The sequence below is a fragment of the Chrysochloris asiatica genome, unplaced genomic scaffold (assembly GCF_000296735.1).
Source record: "Chrysochloris asiatica unplaced genomic scaffold, ChrAsi1.0 scaffold00182, whole genome shotgun sequence".
Lineage (NCBI taxonomy): Eukaryota > Metazoa > Chordata > Mammalia > Afrosoricida > Chrysochloridae > Chrysochloris > Chrysochloris asiatica.
The window spans coordinates 5,789,625-5,807,762 of record NW_006408700.1 but is presented as its reverse complement, the minus strand read 5'-3'; the positions used below and the strand labels follow the sequence as shown (position 1 = coordinate 5,807,762).

The 18,138-nt window shown below is 46.6% G+C and overlaps 1 protein-coding gene and 1 pseudogene across 1 annotated transcript in view; one reads left to right on the top strand and one right to left on the bottom strand.

Annotated features, from left to right (window-relative positions):
- ZC3H12D (zinc finger CCCH-type containing 12D) overlaps window positions 1-15,399 on the top strand; it is a 34,826-nt gene extending 19,427 nt beyond the window's left edge. The window contains exons 2-5 of the mRNA XM_006872076.1: window positions 5,979-6,118; window positions 11,333-11,567; window positions 13,507-13,613; window positions 14,513-15,399. Coding sequence (XP_006872138.1) covers window positions 5,979-6,118; window positions 11,333-11,567; window positions 13,507-13,613; window positions 14,513-15,399 — 1,369 coding nt within the window. The remainder of the gene's footprint in view (window positions 1-5,978; window positions 6,119-11,332; window positions 11,568-13,506; window positions 13,614-14,512) is intronic.
- LOC102839149 lies at window positions 208-1,086 on the bottom strand (annotated as a pseudogene).
- Window positions 15,400-18,138: the final 2,739 nt, after the last annotated feature.

The following is an 18,138-nucleotide window of genomic DNA, read 5'->3' as shown; positions in this document are numbered from 1 at the left end:
ATTTGTATGCCTCACAGGTGAATTCAAATCTAAATATAATTCCACTATAGCATAATATTAAGTAGTCTGTTTCCCAAATCTGAGAACAAGTTGTGTTGAGATCTTTTGAGGTTTCACAGTTTAAATCCATTCTAACTATGAATTCCGTTGCTGTGGGTTGTAGAGAAAGGCTTCAGAAACAAGTTTTTTGTTGCTGTAATAATCCGATTAAGGGACTGCTTCAGAAATTGTTGGAAGGTGTGTTATCCTATAGTAGCTATGCTTCAACTACCTTGCCGTTTGTCCAGAAACAATCCATTTGAGCTTGTGAATATTTGGTTTGGAACATTTGTGTGATGAATATTCTATTATACACTTGGATACCAGTTCTTGCCAGAAGGTCAAATCTCTGCCATTTATCTTGGCATTTATCTATGTTTCTGAAGACATGCTAGTCTTTCTGTGATTGGATCTCCAGTGCAGTGATAGATGATGACAACACAGAGGGCTTTGCTTTAGAAAATATGACCCTGCAGTGGCATGCCTTAAGTTGGGCTTTAGTCTTTCAAAAGTAAGGCTACTTCTACTTTCAGATGGTAAGCTCTCTTGAATGAGTGAGTGATACAGTTGCAGAAACTGAAAGGCAGTAGAAGCTTTGATTTGTATGCCAACTTTCCAACATACCTTCTCCAATACAGTCTTTCCCACTCCCATCAAGTGAGAAACCGTCAACTTATACTGGCTTATTCAGATCAAGTCATTTGCCAGTGGGACAGTCCTCTCTTCTTCTATTGATTTTACAGCCAAGTAGAAGCAGCTCAGTCCTACACATCCAAGGTGCTTGGACTGTACCTTCATTTTGGACAGAAACCTGTGCAGTAAATTCACAGCTAGAGAAAATGTTTCCATGTTAAAGCCAAAGAACTGAGTTAGACTAAGAAAATCTTTTACTTCAATGTCTCTTAACCTTGCTGTCATTTTGAGGCCATTATCATGAGCAGACTCAATTAGTCTCAAGCTAAAGACCTTTGGCTGACATCTAGTCTCCTGTTTCAGCAGGGCATTCAGCTGGTGGAGCGGTTTCTGAGCGTCAGTTGTCAGTACCTCTATCAGCGTGACCCCTACTACAGCTCCTCAGCAGTAACTACCCTCCCGGGGCCTTCTCTCACCTCACTCCACAATATCAGGTCTCAGAGGCCTAGGAGGTGAGGGGACTCGTGGGCAAGAGGGGAGTGGCCCGGGGAGGGGGAGCTGTCCTGGGTGGAGGTGTTGGCAACGCAGCTGAGATGAAACCACTTTCCGTCAAGGAAAGTTGTCCATCTATGGACAACTCCGAGCAGCTGTTTCATGATTTTTGATCAGTGCCAGTTTTTGCAGGGGTGAAATGGTATCTCGTTGTAGTTTATAAAGCACTGACCCACGAGGCTGGTTTGAACCACAAGGTCATCAGTTCAAACTCACCATTCGCTCCTTGGAAACCCTGTACAAGGTTCCCATGAGTTGGAACAGATTGGATGGCACTTAAGAACAACATTAACAACAACATTAGTAACAACAACATTGACAACAACATTAGTTAATGGTTGTCAGCATCTTTACATGTGTTAGTTAATTATCTAGATGTTCTCTTTAGTGAAGTGTCTGTTCATATCCTTTCCCTATTAAAAAAAAAAAATGTCTTTTTGTTGTTGAATTGTTGAAGTTTTCTATATACATTAGAGATGAAAACTTTATCACTTATGTCATTACCAAAGATTTTTTCCAGGTCTGTAGATTCTCCTTTTAATATTTTGATAGTGTCTTTTTCTGAGCATAAGCATTTAATTTTCATAAGGTCCCAGTTATCTAATTTGTCTTCTGTTTTTTGTATGTTTGTTAGTCTATTTCTGCAAAAAAATTAGGTCCTATGGTTTTGTCCCTATGTTAGCTTCCAGGAACTTTGTCGTTTTAGCTTTAACATTTAAGTCTTTAATGCATTTTGAGTTCATTTTTGTGTGTGGTGTGAGGCATGTTTCGTTTTCCTGCAAATGGATACCAATTTTGCCAGCATCATTTGTTAAATTGGAATCCTTGTGTGGCACTTTGGGTTAATGCGCTGGACTGCAAATCATTTGATCCACAAGGTTGGTGGTTCAAGCTCACCAGCAGCTCTTTGGAAATCCAATACAGGGTCACTATGGGTCAGAACCAACTAGACAGCACTTAACAAATAACAAACAAAATTTGTTAAAAAGGCTGTTTCTTTTCCATTGAATGGACTTTGACCCCTTGTTGGAAATCAGCTGTCCATAGATGGATGAATTTGCTTTTGGCTTCTCAAATCTATTCCATTAGTCTATGTGTCTGTGATTGTACCAGTACCAGGCTGTATTGGTTGGTGTTGTTGCTAAGTGCCGTGGAGTGGATTCTGACCTTGTGGTTCACACTGACCTTGTGGCCATGAGATTGGAAGTGTGAGGTGTCTGCTTTGTTTCTTTTTCAATTTTGTTTTGGCTATTTGGGGCCTCTTTCCTTTCCATGTAAAGCTGGTGATTAGGTTTCCATTTCAGTAAAGGATGTCGTTAGGATTTAGATTTGGGTTGCACTGTATCAGCGGGTCACTTATCACTTATATAGATCTCTGTACCCAGTCTGGTCTTCTTATAACTCAGAAGTGATTAGGTTTAGGATCCACCCTACACTGTTATTGTTGTTGTTAAGTGCTGTCGAGTCAGTTCTGACCCTTAGCAACCCTGAACAGGGTTTCTGAGGTTGTAAATCTTTATGGGAAAAGAAAGCCTCATCTTTCTCCCGCAGAGCTGCTGGTAGCGTGGAACTGCTGACCTTGCGGACCACAGCCCGATTCATAAACACTATGCTACCAGAGCTCCTTTACACTGGTAAAAGCTCATTAAAAAAATCAAAAGAAAATCCCTGTTTCCAGATAGGATCACACCCACGTTATTTATGGGCTGAACAGTTCAGTTGGTAACAGTGGCCATTTCATCTCATATTACTCTCCCATTTACTCTTTCTGAGTCCCTAGAATACAGCAAGAGTCCTGGTGTGGTGCTACAGGTTAATGCACTGGACTGCAAGGTCAGTTCAAACCGTAAGGTCGGTGATTCAAGCTCACTAGCTGAATCCCTATCCAGGGTTGTTATGAGCTGGAATCAATTCGACAGAACTTAACAACAACAGAATACAGCAGAGCCCTGATGGTATAGTGGGTTATGTGTTAAGCTGTCAACCACAGGTTGACAGTTGACCATCTGCTCCGTATGAGAAAGATGAAGCTTTCTGCTTCCTTTGAGATTTATAGTCTTGGAAACCCTATTAACAGGGTAGCTATGACTTGGAATCAACTTGAAGGCACACACAACAACAATGACAGCAGAATACACCCAGTCTCGCCTTGTCTGGACTGTTGTTCCTCCAGCTGTCTACAAGGCTGGTTTCTTCTCAGCCATTCATTTATTCAACAAATGTTCATTGAGGCCTATCAATTATCTGGCAGTGTGCTAGATCCCAGGAACTCATTTGTGAACCAAAGGAACTCATTATCTACTGAGGTGGGAGACTCAATTCAAGTCATCCCATAGATCAGTGTCAATGGTGCTTGTATGTCTAGGAGGTATTGGATTCTTTCCTGAGGAAGTGAAGATAAGGCTGAAATCTGAAAGATGCGGAGGGGTTAACTGGACCTAAGACTTTCTGCCACTGAATTGAATCCGACTTATAGCGACCAAGGGTTTCCAGTTTATACCGACTGAGGGTCTCTGAGACTGTAGATCTTTACAGGAGCAGACAGCCTCATCTTTCTCCTTTGAACCACCAACATCATGGTTAGCAGCTCAATGCCTAACCCGTAGTGCCATCAGGGCTCATTTAATTGGGTGTGGAGGAAACAGGAGGTGCAGAGGCCGTGTGTTGGGCATGGAGGAAGAACAAAAGGCAGAAAGAAGGACTGGCGGCTGGAAGGGAGCAGAGAAGAGTCATCTAATGTACGGCCACATGGTGACCCATTCTGACTAAGTCTAACTGCTCTTACCTTCTCAGTATCTCAGATTGACCCACCTGTGTCCTTCTCCACACATCACCAGTGACCCTGCAGTGAGTCTGTGGGATAGTTCAGACTCCATTGGCCATCCTCAGCAGCATTCAACTACCTTCTTCCCTGGACTTCCATGATGGAGCACTCTTCTGGTTTTCTTTCTGCTTCTCTGAAAGACCTCATTCTGTCTCTGTCAGCCTCTTGGCTTGAACTTGGGAAGCTCAAGAACACATGAAACTAAGAAACCAAACCCACTGCCTTCAAGTGGATTCTGACTCATGCAACCCCATTGGACAGAGTAGATCTGCTTCATAAGGTTTTCAAGACAGTTAGTCTTTATGGGAACAGACAGCCTCATTTTTCTCCTGCACAGTTTCAACTGTTGACTTTGTGGTTAGCAGCTCAATGCTTAACTCACAGCACTGTCGTGTCCGACAACTGGCTATACTCCGCAACCTGCATGGAGAGATTAAACTTGAGCAGATGCGACAGGAAATTAGAAAAAAAGGAAGACAAAAGACACAAAATTAAAATAGTAAAGTTGAGACCAGGTGGGACACAGCACTCTGATGGAGATACTGTGACAGAGACCTAGATTCAGCACATTTATTATATCTCAAAGGAGGTGCTGGGGGCAGGGAAAAGAGTGCAAAAAACATTTGGTGTATTGATTCAAGCAGTAAGCAGGACTTTATCAGAAGAATGTAATTGCTAAGGAAACAAAGATAGGGCAACTTGATGTTTTTGCAGATTTGAACTGAAGGTCATACTAGGAAAAACCTTTGTCCCCCGAGGCAGCCCTGCAAGTTCCTCAGGGGGCAATTTGACCTGGGAGCAGCCTGATTTTCTGGACCACAGCTGTTCAGTTGCAACCCTTCGGTTAAACTGCCCCCAAGTCTGAGACCTTCAGCTCAAATCTCTCCCAACACAGCGCCACCATGGCTCCTTAATAACACGTAAAACCATGGCCACTGAATTGATACCAGCTTATCGAGACCCTGTAGGACAGAGGAGAAGTGCTCCTTGGGGTTTCCAACACTGTAAATCGTTTACAAGAGCAGACAGCTTCATCTTTCCTCTGCAGAGAGACTGGTGGATTTGAACCACCTACCTTGAGCTTAGCAGTCCAATGCTCAAGCCACAGTGCCACAGGGCTCCTTTAATAACACGTTGTTGCTGTTAAGTGCCATCAAGTTGGTTCTGACCCATAGTGACCCTGTCTAGGGTTTCTAAGGAGCAGCTGATGGGTTTAAACTGCTATCTTTGTGATTTGCAGTCCAGTGCTGATCCTACAGCACCACACTACTTAATAACACATTGTTGTTGTTAAGTGTTGTTGAGTCGATTCCGACCCATCGTGACCCTGTAGAGGGTTTCCAAGGAGGAGCTGGTGAGCTTGAACCACTGACCTTGCAGTTCAAACAACTTTGCAGTCTGACGCATTAGTCCACAGCGCCATACCATAACACATAGGGTGACGATAATTTTGCAGATGGCTGCCCTTGTTCATTTTGTTGATCCTTATTATTTACTAGATATGATCCTCTCATTAATTGGAATTTACTCCTCTTGGAACCCTCTGCTTATTTATCACGAGCAGAAGTCCTGGTGTGGTGCTGTGGATTAATACGCCAGACTGCAAAGCTGTTTGAACTGCAAGGTCAGTGGTTCAAACTCACCAGCTGCGCCTTGGAAACCCTATACAGGATCGCTATGGGTCGGAATCTACTCGAAGGCACTTAACAACAACAATGGGTTGGAATCGACTCCACGGCACTTAACAACAACAACAACATGCTTCTAGATAAAGGAATGTATATTATTTGCAAAGAATGAACTATTTTTAAAATGCAGGTTGACCCGGCTGCCTTTGGATTATATGACTGTGACCAGAATATTCCCAAGGAGAATCACCTCTTTAGGAATCCATTCCATGTCTCTGCATTCCCTTGTTTTCCCCTTGTAGCCATGGAAACAAAGAAGCCTTCTCTTGCCGGGGAATCCAGCTGGCTGTGGACTGGTTCCGGGGCAGAGGACACACCTCCATCAAGGTTTTTGTCCCATCCTGGAGGAAAGAACCATCAAGATCTGATACCCCTATTAGAGGTATGCTGCTGCAGAGAGACACTCATGTGGTCACACACATCTTTCCTCCTTAGCCCTCCTTACAACTGTAGCCAGCTAGCCACTTCATTCTTCATTTACTGGTATCTAGCGTAGTGGTTATGAATCGGGCTGCTAACCTCAGAGTCAGCAGTTCGAAACTACCAGCTAGAGAAAGGTGAGGCTTTCTGCTCTCATAAAAATTTACAGCCTAGGAAACCCTGTACAGGGTGGTTATGAGTCGGAACCGACTCCACGGCACACAACCACCACCACCACCACCGTTTTCACTGGAGTCCTGTGTGGTACTGCGGTTAGTGCACTGGACTGCAAGGTCTGGTTGAACCACAAGGTGGGTGGTTCAAGGTAACTAGCTGTTCCTTGGAAACCCTATATAGGGTTGCTATGAGTTGAATTGACTCAAAGGCACTTAACAACAGCAATAACAACCATCTTCCTCACTAAGGAGCTCTGGTAGCATAGTGGATTTTGAGCTGAGCTGCTAACCAAAAGGTCAGCAGTTCAAAGCTACCAGCCGCTCCATGGGAGAAAGATGTGGCTTTCTGCTCCCATAAAGATTTACAGCCTCGGATACCCTGTGTAGGGTTGCTATAAGTCGAAACTGACTCCATAGCACATAACCACCACCTTCCTCACTGGACTCTAAGCTCTGAGAAGGCTCCGACTATTATTCACTGCTATAGCCCTAGCACTCAGCATAGTGCCTGGCAGAGGGTTGGTGTTCAATAAATAGTTGTTGAATAGGTGAGTGAACAGTATCTTATGTTGTTGTTGTTAGGTGCTATCGTGTCGGTACCAACTCATAGCGACCCTATGCACAACAGAATGAAACACGGCCCAGTCCTGGGCCCACCTCACAATTGTCACCATGCTTAAGTCCATTGATGCTGCTGCTACTTGGCCAATCCATCTCACTGGGGGTCTTCCTCTTTTTCACTGACCTTACCAAATGTGATGTCCTTCTCCAGTGACTGGTCCCTCCTGACAATATGTCCAAAGTATGAGAGACAAAGTTTGGCCATCCTGGCCTCCAAGGAGCACTTTGGCTGCACTTCTAACAACACAGATCTGTTGGTTCTTTTGGCAGTCCATGGCACTTTCAATATTCTGCTCCAACACCATAACTCAAAAGCATCAATTCTTCTCTGGTCTTCCTTATTTACTGTCCAGCTTTCACTTGCATATGAGGTTATTGAAAATACCATGGCTTGGGTCGGGCGCACCTTAGTCCTCAGGCCTGACATCTTTGCTCTTCAACACTTTAAAAAGGTCTTGTGGAGGAGATTTGCCTAATGCAATACGTCATTTGATTTCTTGACTGCTGCTTCCATAAGTGTTGATGGTTGATCCTTCAAGAAGAATGAAGTCCTTGACAACTTCTATCTTTTCTCCCATTGATAAGAATGCTGTTTATTGGTCCAGTTGTGAGGATTTTTATTTTTGTTTTGTTTACATTGAGATGCAATCCATACCAAAGGCTGTGCTCTTTGATCTTCATCAGTAAGTATCCATCTTCTAGTGTCAATTATTAAGTTTTTAAAAATTTAAATAATACCTTAGGACTTTTAGCACTCTATGGTAACATAATGGTTATGAGTTAGGTTGCTAATCTTATGGTCAACAGTTCGAAACTATCAGCAGTTCCGTGGGAGAAAGATTTACAGCCTCGAAAACCCTGCATATGTGCAGAGTCGTTATGAGTCAGAACTGACTCCACAGCACATAATCACCACCACAGAAAGATTGGACCTGCATCCCACTCCTAACAAGTTCATCCGTAATTCACTCAGTCAAGTTGTTGTTGTTAAGTGCCGTTGAGTCGGTTGCAATTCATAGTAACCCTGCATAGGGTTTCAGAGGAGTGGCTGGTGGGACTGAAATGTAGTTAGCTGTCCAGTGCTTATCTTACAGAGCCACGCCAGGACTCCAGTAAGGTTGTTGTTACTGTTGTTAAGTGCTGTTTTGTTGGTTCTGACTCAAAGTGACCCTGAAGTGGGTTTGAACTGATGACCTTGTGGTTCACAGTCCAGTATTAATCCTACAGCACCATACCAGTCAGGCAGTGTTTATTTAATGAGCACCTAATCCAATCTCATGTATTTTATTGACTTAATTATTTTTGCTTTCCCCTTCAGCAAGTTAATGTTTGGCCCTCCAGTTAAAAACATAAGAAAAAGAATAAGACTCAGAAAGAAGTTGAAACCTAGTGAAATCTTGATTTTTGATTCTTGTATCAGAATATTTTAAGCTACAGAGAATAAAAAATGGTGGTTTAAACGGTTTTGTTTGTATTTGGTTTACTTTCTGTGCAAGATGTCTGATGCTAAACCATTGTTAGCATTGTATTAGCACAGCAAAGATGAAGTAGGGTAGGTCTCTGTGATTTAAGGAGATTTTCTTGACTTTTTCTTCCAGACTTTTACCAAAGACTTGTTTGTTGACTTCCATTTGTTTTTATTTTGACAATGGTTACCTGTTACTTCTTTATTTTCCTCTGTCTCTATCCTTTAAAAAAAAAAATAAAATGCTGTTCTTGTTTTATGGATGCAGCATTTCCTTGATTATTTCTCAAGTAATACAAACTTGAGAGGGCAATGGTTCTGTGGTAGAATTCTCGCCTTCCATGCACGAGACCTGGGTTCGTGATTCCTGACTCATGGGCCTCACATGTGCCCACCACTATTAGCTTTTCTGAGGTCAATTCTCTTTGTTCATCTTAGTCCCTCCTTGTGTGTGTGTGTCCGTGCGTATGAATGCTGTTGGGTCTTCCTGTCAAAAGTCTGGTGATCTTGGTCGTCAGCCTTCATTTGTGAATCAAGGTCTAGACTGGTTAAATATACACTTGACTGCATGGGTTTTCTCTCCTAGTTTGTGAACCTTTCTATGAATGGCAGCGCTGACCCTTTGTGGTTACTGGCAGATTTCACTTTAGCACACCAAAGCTTGGAGCAGGCAGGCAACTGCACACCTCTGCCTGCCATGAAGCCCAGGGTTACCAAGATGACAGCTCTACTTTGCGTAATCAACAGACATACAAGAGTCTTCCCTCTTCCTGGCTATAGCTTCACATTCTTTATGGTGGTTTTAGCCGAAGGGTAGGAAAAGAGGGGAAGTCCAGACCCCTGGACACACCTGCTCCATGGCCAGTCCTTCCATTGCTCATCCTGAGTCTGCTGACTCACCATGTCCTACCTGGAATGTTTTGAGGGAAATGATTCCCACCTTATCTCAGTCTGTCACACATTCTATTCTGGTCTGTCAATATGATCCCGTCTGCTTTCTGTCTTCCTAAAATGTGTCAAAATCCTGAGTTTGCTGCTGTCTGCAAGGCCATTTTTAATGTGTTTATGGGCCCCCCTTATGAACTTCTTTACTTCATTTCAGTGGGATTTTAACAAGGAGGGGGATCAATATCTGTGCTCAGTTCTCCATTATCAACTGGTTGCCCCTCCCCCCCCCAATTCTTTATGTTCTTAACATGGAGAATGGTGGCTTTCAACAGTTGTGCAATATTTAAATATACTTTACGTAAAGAGGAAGGAAATCATTTGGGGATCAAGAATTTTTAAAAAAGCCACCAATGTATGGACAAAAGATGAATGGATTTAACTGCATTAAAACAAAAGCTTCAGTTCATTCATATATGCCCTGAAAATAAAAACATGTAAAGGCAGGTCTCAGACTGGGAGAGGTCATATATTACTGACAAAGGATTACTGTCCAGAATCTGTCCAGATCTTCCCCAAACTAATATGACAAAGACAAAGGACCAATAGAAATATAGGCTAACGCATGAACAGGCCTTTCACATACAAAGAACATGTAAATGATGAATAAAGAAGTGACAAGATGTTCAGTCCCAGTAACCAGAGAAATGCAAAATAAAACTACAGTAAGAAGCCATTTTACACCCACCAGGTTGGCAAAAACTCAAAATTTTGAAAATTCCAAGCGTCAGCAAACCCCCACAAAACTAAACCCATTGCCAGCTAGAGAATTCTGAATCAGTTGTCCCGTATGCTGTGTTTGGTCTGTAAAGAGTACAACTTTTCTGGAAAGCAATTTGGCACCATCTTATAAATCACCCTTCTCTACAATTCAACAATATCCACTTCTAGAATAGACAGACCCCAGAACAACTCTTAGACTTCTATACCAGGAGACTTCCATGCAAAATTAATGCCAATGAACAGAACATAAATGGAAATGTAAGTGGGAAGAAAGCATGATCTGCGTTTTCCTCCTTGTGAACAGGACTCTTTCATAGACTTTCTGATCAAAACGTTCAGCAATGGAAGACTGCTATCCCTTCTCTGGTCTCAAGGCATAAGAGGTAGTTTCTTCATGGAGACGATTAGCCACACACTTCCTTTTTTTTTTTTACTCTGGACTCTCCTTCTCCCACTGTGGCTTCATGCAAACAGAGATCAAGTTAGGCCGGTAGATCTTTTATCCTCAGCTTTTCCTATGACATTTTTCTGCCTGTTAGAAACATCAGTTATAGCTGCTGCATTCTGGAATGTCTCTCAACAGATTCTTCTATTAGGGAGAAGACAGGCCTGTGACCCTCAGACACGGGCTCCCCACCAAAGCCTTACATATGGGATGGGTGTGAGGTTCCTAACAACTCCTGCACCATGGTTGGATGCCAGTAACAATATGAATGTCTCTCCTGGAGAGGCCTCTCTGTCCACCATGGTCCTGGTTCTTTTAAGGGCATTGCATCAGGGAATCATTAGACAAGCACTGTGGCCTAAGGTATCCTTAAACAGCTACTTCACCTTGCTGGGACGCATACTCCGGACTTCTCGTATGATATCACCAGATGCTACCGAATCAGTTCAGACTCACGGTGACTCCCTGTGTGTCAAAGTAGACATGTGCTCCACAGGGGTTTCCATAACCGATTTCTTGAAAGCAGATCACCAGGGCTTTCTTCCCAGGTCCCTCCGGGGGGGAGTCCAACCTCTAGTCTTTCTACTAATAGCCAACCCCATTAACCATTTACACCACCCAGAGACTCCTTATCAAACATACGCAGGTCAGAAGCTAAGAACCCTCTTGACCTTTGGCTGCGGGCAAATTCCATATGATTTAGTGAAAGAAGTTGACATTAACCCTAGAGGGGGTGGGGAGGGGGGCTGGGGTCCTCTGAGACAGTGGTGTATACCACCCCGTGTGCCCTGTGGCCCCCAGAGCGTCACGTGCTGGAGGAACTGGAGCGGCAGTCCGTGCTGGTGTATACCCCGTCTCGCAGGGTGAGCGGCAAGCGGGTGGTCTGTTATGACGACCGCTACATTGTCAAGTTGGCGTATGAGCAAGACGGCGTTATCGTCTCCAACGACAACTACCGAGACCTGCAAAGTGAGAACCCGGAGTGGAAGTGGTTCATCGAACAGCGACTGCTCATGTTCTCCTTTGTCAATGACAGGTATGTGTGGGGGAACAGGGTTCCGATGCCAGTGGGTGGGATGGGAGGACTAACACGCCACTCCCAGGAGTCTGAACAAAGCGGGTGGGCATCATGGACACACCATGTGGGGAGCAAAGTGGTCCCAGTCCTGGAAACAGAGCCACTCAGCCATTCTTGGTGTTTTCCCAAGGGGGCTGCTTCGTCACCATAGTCCCTGACCTATCTGTCCCCATGGTCACTGTCATCTAACTGACTCAGCACTGACTTACCCGACAAGTGGACCCAACGTGTTCAGAGAGCACCTGAAAGTTTTCTCTTTGGAAAGAACTTATAATACTTCAGATAAGAGCACAGAAAGTCATCATGGGGAGAAATTGGAACATGGTTCACTTTCTCTGGCATATTTTATGGTTTTATGTGTCTTTTTGTTTTGAAATTTTGAATGATATGCAACATAACCTTTTCTGTGGCTCTAGACTGGAATTCATGACTCCTGGTGTGGCACTGTAGGATCAGCACTGGACTGTGAACCACAAGGTCCGCAGTTCAAACCCACCAGCTGCTCCTTGGAAACCGTATACAGGGTCACTTTGAGTTGGCACTTAAAAGACAGAGTGGGACTCAGGTTCCATTTCCAAGCCCCAAGGGGTCACTGTTGTCTCACAATCTCTGCAGCAGTAGAGGGGGAACCCCCTTCTGAGTCCAGGGCAGATATTGCCCCATAGTACCTCTCACTGTCATATCCAGATACAGGCCAGCGGCTCCCACTGTCCTGTTCAGGCCCAGAGGGATCTGGCCAATTTCTTAATTAACCGTGTGTTCCAGAAAATGCTCACTGTGGTCTAATGGTCCTGGCTGTATCTGGTGCCTGACCAAGTCCTTATGACACACTGGCCTCTGCTAAGGGCCTGCCATGGCCCTGTGGACGAAGGCACTCACCCTGGAGCCCCAGGCATGTCCACTGGGCCCTCTTGGCACAGTTGTGACTGCCGAGACCTATGAGAGAGCAGGGGGTGAAGTCTGGAATCACTCCAGTGGCCGCTCCCAGATTCTTGGCTGGGGACCAGCTCTGAGCAGGCTGTGTAGCTGGGATCTGAGCCAGAGGCTGCATAGGACCCAGGATGGCCCAGCTCCCGGGACTGGGCTAGTATGCAGGGCCTGCAGGGTGGACGCCAGCATGATCCTTAGGAGACCACTAGCCCAGAAAACAGGTCCCTACTTAGAATCCACAACCCCCTCCAGAGAACCTTTGTCTCCAGGTAATGAAGGTCTGAAAAAACAGATCCCGCTCAAGGGAGGAGAATGTTCCTCCTGAGGAATTTTGTTTTCCCCTTTGAGTGTGAGCACCTGCCTTGTTAGGACTTAATGCTGGAGAGGAGAGCTAGACAAGGTAGAGGTGGAACACCAGGTGAAGAAGAGTCAGGGTGCTCTAGGCAAAGCCAGAGTCTCCCGGGCTGCAGAAGGGTGGCCACTGAGGCTTTGGACCCATTGAGTTGGTACCTTGGAAGAAAGGGCTGGCAATGGACTTTTGAAAAGTCAGAGCTTTGAAAACCCTAGGCTGCATGGCTCTAATGGAGGTGCTGTAAGTCTGAATCGACTTTACAGTAACAGGACTGGTGGCGAGGAAGGCAGCTTTCAGAGCAGAACCCAGGAAAGCCCTGTACCAATTACACTTCAGGTGCCGTGGCTGAGCATCACCTGGCCAGCTTGAGAGTCTGATGAAGCCCTGGGGCCTGCATTTTGTAAAACAAATTCCTAGGTGATACCATGCTGACCCTGCAGCCCTGACCTATACCACACAGACACCCTCCAGGGCCCAGGTGGCCAGTCCCCTGTGATCTTGTTGGGCCCTATGTTTGCTGCTTTAAAACACTATGAAACCCAGGCCTGGACCAGCTCCCTTGTCAGTATCAGGGATGAGTTGGTTTTGCTGTCATCTCCCTGTGCTTATTTCCAGGTTTATGCCTCCTGATGACCCCCTGGGCCGCCGAGGACCCACCCTGAGCAACTTTCTAAGCCGGAAACCCAAGCCTCCGGCACCATCCTGGCAACACTGCCCCTACGGTGGGTGGCACCCTGGGACTTTATGTACCCTAGGACTGTTCTGGGCAGCTCAGGGGTACAGTGACAAGCACTGGCCTGGTGCTCAGCAGCCTGGGTTCTAATCCGGATTCTGCCCTCAACCAGCTGTGTGACGCTGGAGCGGTAACTTACCCTCTCTGGGCCGTAGTTTCCAGACAGGGCGATTGGAACGATGAACTGATCTCATGTTTGTCTATTGCATGGGTACTTCTGTGAGGGCCGGATGCAAGGTCACACTCAGGTCAAGACTGAGTCCAGGAAGCAGGAAGGCTGTGGGCACCACAAAACTTCCCTTTCTCAGTTCCTTCTCCTGATACCTCAGACCCTCATGGGCTTCTGCCAGTTAAGGGGTTTGCCCTACTGGGACCCAGCCTCTAGCCAGTTCTTTCACTAGCTCTGCTTTGGCAAGTTCTGCCCTAGTCTTGGATTTTGTGCCTTGTTAGAAAGGCACAGAACTCAACAAAAGCTTGTTGTGGCCCCTTTCCGTCTCAAAAGTGCCCCAGTTTGGATGATCAAGTCTTTGATCCCCTTAATTAGAACCCTCTGTAAGAGGGCAGTGGTGGAAACCCAGGCAGCACTGGTGATAAATTCCTCTGGTCATCTACTCACCACCCCCACAGGTCTCTGGGAAAGTGCACGTTGAAATACACTAGACCTAGAGGTTTGTTCTTAGTGTCAGAAGGGAGTTCCCAGCCCCGACACCCACTCTTCTCCGTCTTGGGCTTGGTGAGCACCACACCACTAATCCTGCCCGAAGCGAGGGACGCCAATTCCAAGGCCTTTCGGTGGCGTCTGCAGCGACCAGGCAGCCTTCCTGGAGCAAGGTGTCTCCCAGCCCGAGGTCTCACCCGCGCCCTGTGTCTCTCTCCCGCCCTTTCCAGGCAAAAAATGTACTTATGGCATCAAGTGCAAGTTCTACCACCCAGAGAGGCCGCACCGCGCGCAGTTGGCCGTGGCGGACGAGCTGCGTGCCCAAACCCGGGCCTGGCCAGGAGCGGGCGCCTGGGAGGAGAGGCGGCGGGCCTCGGGGGCGGCGGCCGGCAGTTCTCCGGGCGCCCTGGCACCTACCCGACTCGAGCCCCGGGCCTCCGGCGGCGCGCACAGTCTCCCACCGGAGCGACCTGCCAGCAACGTGGCAGCCCTGGAAGGGTGCTTCTCCCGGCTCGCCGTCAGCGACGATCTGGGGCTTTTGGGAACCCTCTCCCCCGGTCCAGGCCTCGCGCCAGGGTTGTGCTGTCCCGACTGGGTGCTCGCTGGTGGCTTCGTCTCCGGGACCTTGCCGTGCCCACGGGCACCTTCGTGCCCCGAAGCTCCAGAGCCAGCCCTGCCCGGCTGCTCGAGCCCCCAGCGCCCGTTTGCCCCTGGCGATCACCCACCGCAGTCCGGCCCGTGGAGTGGGTTCTGCCCCAAGGACCTACAGAATGACCTGCTTCCCCCTGGCCCGCAGTCGGAGGAGTCGTGGGTCCTCCCACAAGTGCCGGACCGCTTCCCAGGCCGCTCGACCTGGGCAGAGTCGGGCTGGGGAGACTGCACCTTTGGGGGGCCCTCTGAGTACTCGCCCTCCGCTGCCGACAGCGTGTTGGACGCACGCTTGAGGGCGCGTAGCACACTCTGCAGCATCTTCCCGCACGAGCAGGTGGACCGCGTGATGCTCTTGTATCCAGAACAGTCGGACACCACCCAGCTCATCCTCCTCATCCAGAGATTCCAACGGACTGGGGCGCCGCTGGGAACCCCGGAAGGAACTTGTCCACGGGACTGCAAGTAATGCCCCAGTCGCCCCTGAGACGTGGGCCAAGTGGTCAGTTACATGCCTGAACCTGAGCCCGCACACCCTAGAAACTAACAACAAAATCCCAAACAAATCCAAGCCCATTGTTGTGGACTTGATTCTGTCGCATAGCGACCTTGTAGGACAGAATAGAATTGCCCCATAGGGGTTCCAAGGTTGGAGTGTTTACTGAAGCAGATTGCCACTTTGCGTCTGTGGATTGGAACCAGCAGCAGAGCTTGGACGACTGCGTCACCAGAGTTCCTTGCCCCCTTTACTTTAAAAACTGCTTCCTCAGTCTCTGTGGCCTGTCGTGGCATCCAATGACCCTCAATGACTCTGGCGTGCTTCGTGCAGAACCAGCCCTGGGGGAAAAGGTTGGCGGTACTGCCAGAAAGACTATAAGGTGCCATTGCAAGCCCCAAGGGTTTGTAGGACATAGTTCCTGGCTGTTTTCATTAAACTTCATGTGAGATCCACAGGACGATCACAAAATCAATTTAGTGAGTCACACCAGAAATGATGGAATGGGTCGTGTGGGGCACACCCCAGGTAATGAGGCTAAATATTATTTCCTAAACTGTTGTATGTTATTTACATATCTGTGCTTGTGCCTGTTTATCCTTGGGGCCCATGTCATATTTGCTTAATGTGGGTCACAGTCAAAGTTTGAAAAAAATATACTGGTGGTCTTGAATCAAATAGTGGTACAAATATGTAGCCAGGTTGCCAGTGGAGATTTTGGTATCCAGAACTTTTCATGTTTCTAACCTTGCTTGTGATGGGGATCAGTGTCCTTACCTGGGTGTGTGGCTCCCCTAGACACACTGAGATCCTGGGGTGGTGCTGGTGTACAGGTGTGCTAGACATTTTGGTTTGAGGGCCTGTCTTTGAGGCTTTACCCTTCTTGAATATATCATACACAGGTATACCCAGGTATACACACCACACACACACATACACACACAAGCCCCTCATACGTTATACACAAACACATACAGCCATTCTTGCTTAGGGCTAAGCACCCTCATTTTTTCAAACCTCCACATGGTGGTTTTGGCATTGGAGCCTCTAAAACCTGAGCCTGGACTTTTGCTCCAGTGGGCAGCGAGACAGCTGGGATGAGCCTTGATCCCTGAAGCTCATTGCCACTTCCTTGCCAGTGCTATGCCTTCTGGACAGGCACTGCTTTGAGTTTGGGGGGAAAGCAGGGATGAAGGGCCCAGACATTCCTAGTGTTGCAGGGCAGGAGCCCTGACATCCTCACCAGGGAGGCTGGTGCTCCCTTGTGCCTGGTTGTTTGTGATTATGGCTCTCATCTCATTTGTTAACAGGATGTGTTAGCTTGACCATTCAGGGAGAGTGTGAGGCACCCACTGGTGGAAAAGAGCCCTACACTCTGTAAGCTTCCTGCAGTCTGGCAAGGCCAGAGAGAGACTTAGTTTATACCAGGCTGCCTCTAATGTTAGCACAGTTTAGGGGCACCGCACAAAATTCCATTTCCAGCCATCTTATTCACGGTGTGCCGTGGACTCAATTCTGACACACAACGACACAGAGTGGAGCTGCCCTCACTTGTTAAATATACTATATTATGCTTTCTGGTGATTCCTTTCATCTTGTTTTATTTTAAAGTATTTTTATTGTGGTGAAATATATATAACAAAAAATTGTAACCATTCCAACTATTTTAAAGTGTACAATTCAGTGGCATTATTTACACTCACTTTGCTGTACTACTATTGCTGTTCTTCATGTCCAGAATCTTCTTTAGAAACTATATTCTTAGCAGGGCTTGAGCCAGCTCTCTCTCGCCCCCTACTTTTCCAAAGAGGACCTGCAATTTTCCCTGGTACGTTGGGGTGTAGGAGGGCCTGCTCTTTATAGATAAATTGGATTTTCCTTGTGACTTTTTTTTCTTTTTCTTTTGACAAGACAGACTTCCTGTCTGGACTGCTTTCTGTCCATCAGATATGATTCCTGCCACAGAATCATTGCAACACTGATTTATAGTTGGAAATGTTTAAACTGCTTCCTTTGAGGGCAGGTTTGAGTTTTAGTAAGCTGTAAAGCTGTTTTTCATTTGCTTCACGGTGATTAAGACAAGCACAAGAACAAGTGCAGAAACAACACATTTTAAGTGTAATCCCCTTTGGAGTTCTTTCCAAAGTCTTTGTATGTCTTTGTGACACAAACAATGGAAGGGACGGTGTGGTGTCTGGAACGTCCCTAGCTGCCTAGCTGTTACTATACTCTTGGAATAAATCACTTTTCCCCACACCTAGCCTCTTCATTGTCAAATTATACATCCAAGTTCTCGCATGTCGACTCCTTACCCTAGGTTGGGTTTTTATGTTATATATTGTGGGTGTGAAGACAAATTGTGGCTGGCTTCAGTAGCTGCTACACAGTGTGGGTCCATATTTGGAGGGGAGAGGGACACAGTTTGCTTTTTCCAGGGGCTAGAATGCTTGGAGTCACTAGTAGCCCAAACCGTTAAGCTCTGGACTGCTAAAGAAGGTTGGTAACTTGAATCTACCAGAGACACCTGGGAAGAAAGCCTGGTGATGTATATCTGAAAAATCAGCTGTTGAAATCCAGTGGAGCACAGTTCTACTCTGAACCACATAGAGTCAAGACAGGAATCGACCGGATGGCAACTGCTTTAGAATCCACCTTTTCCAGGAGAGACAAGGGTATCTGCAAGGTTGTTTCCAAGGACATCCTCATCACAGA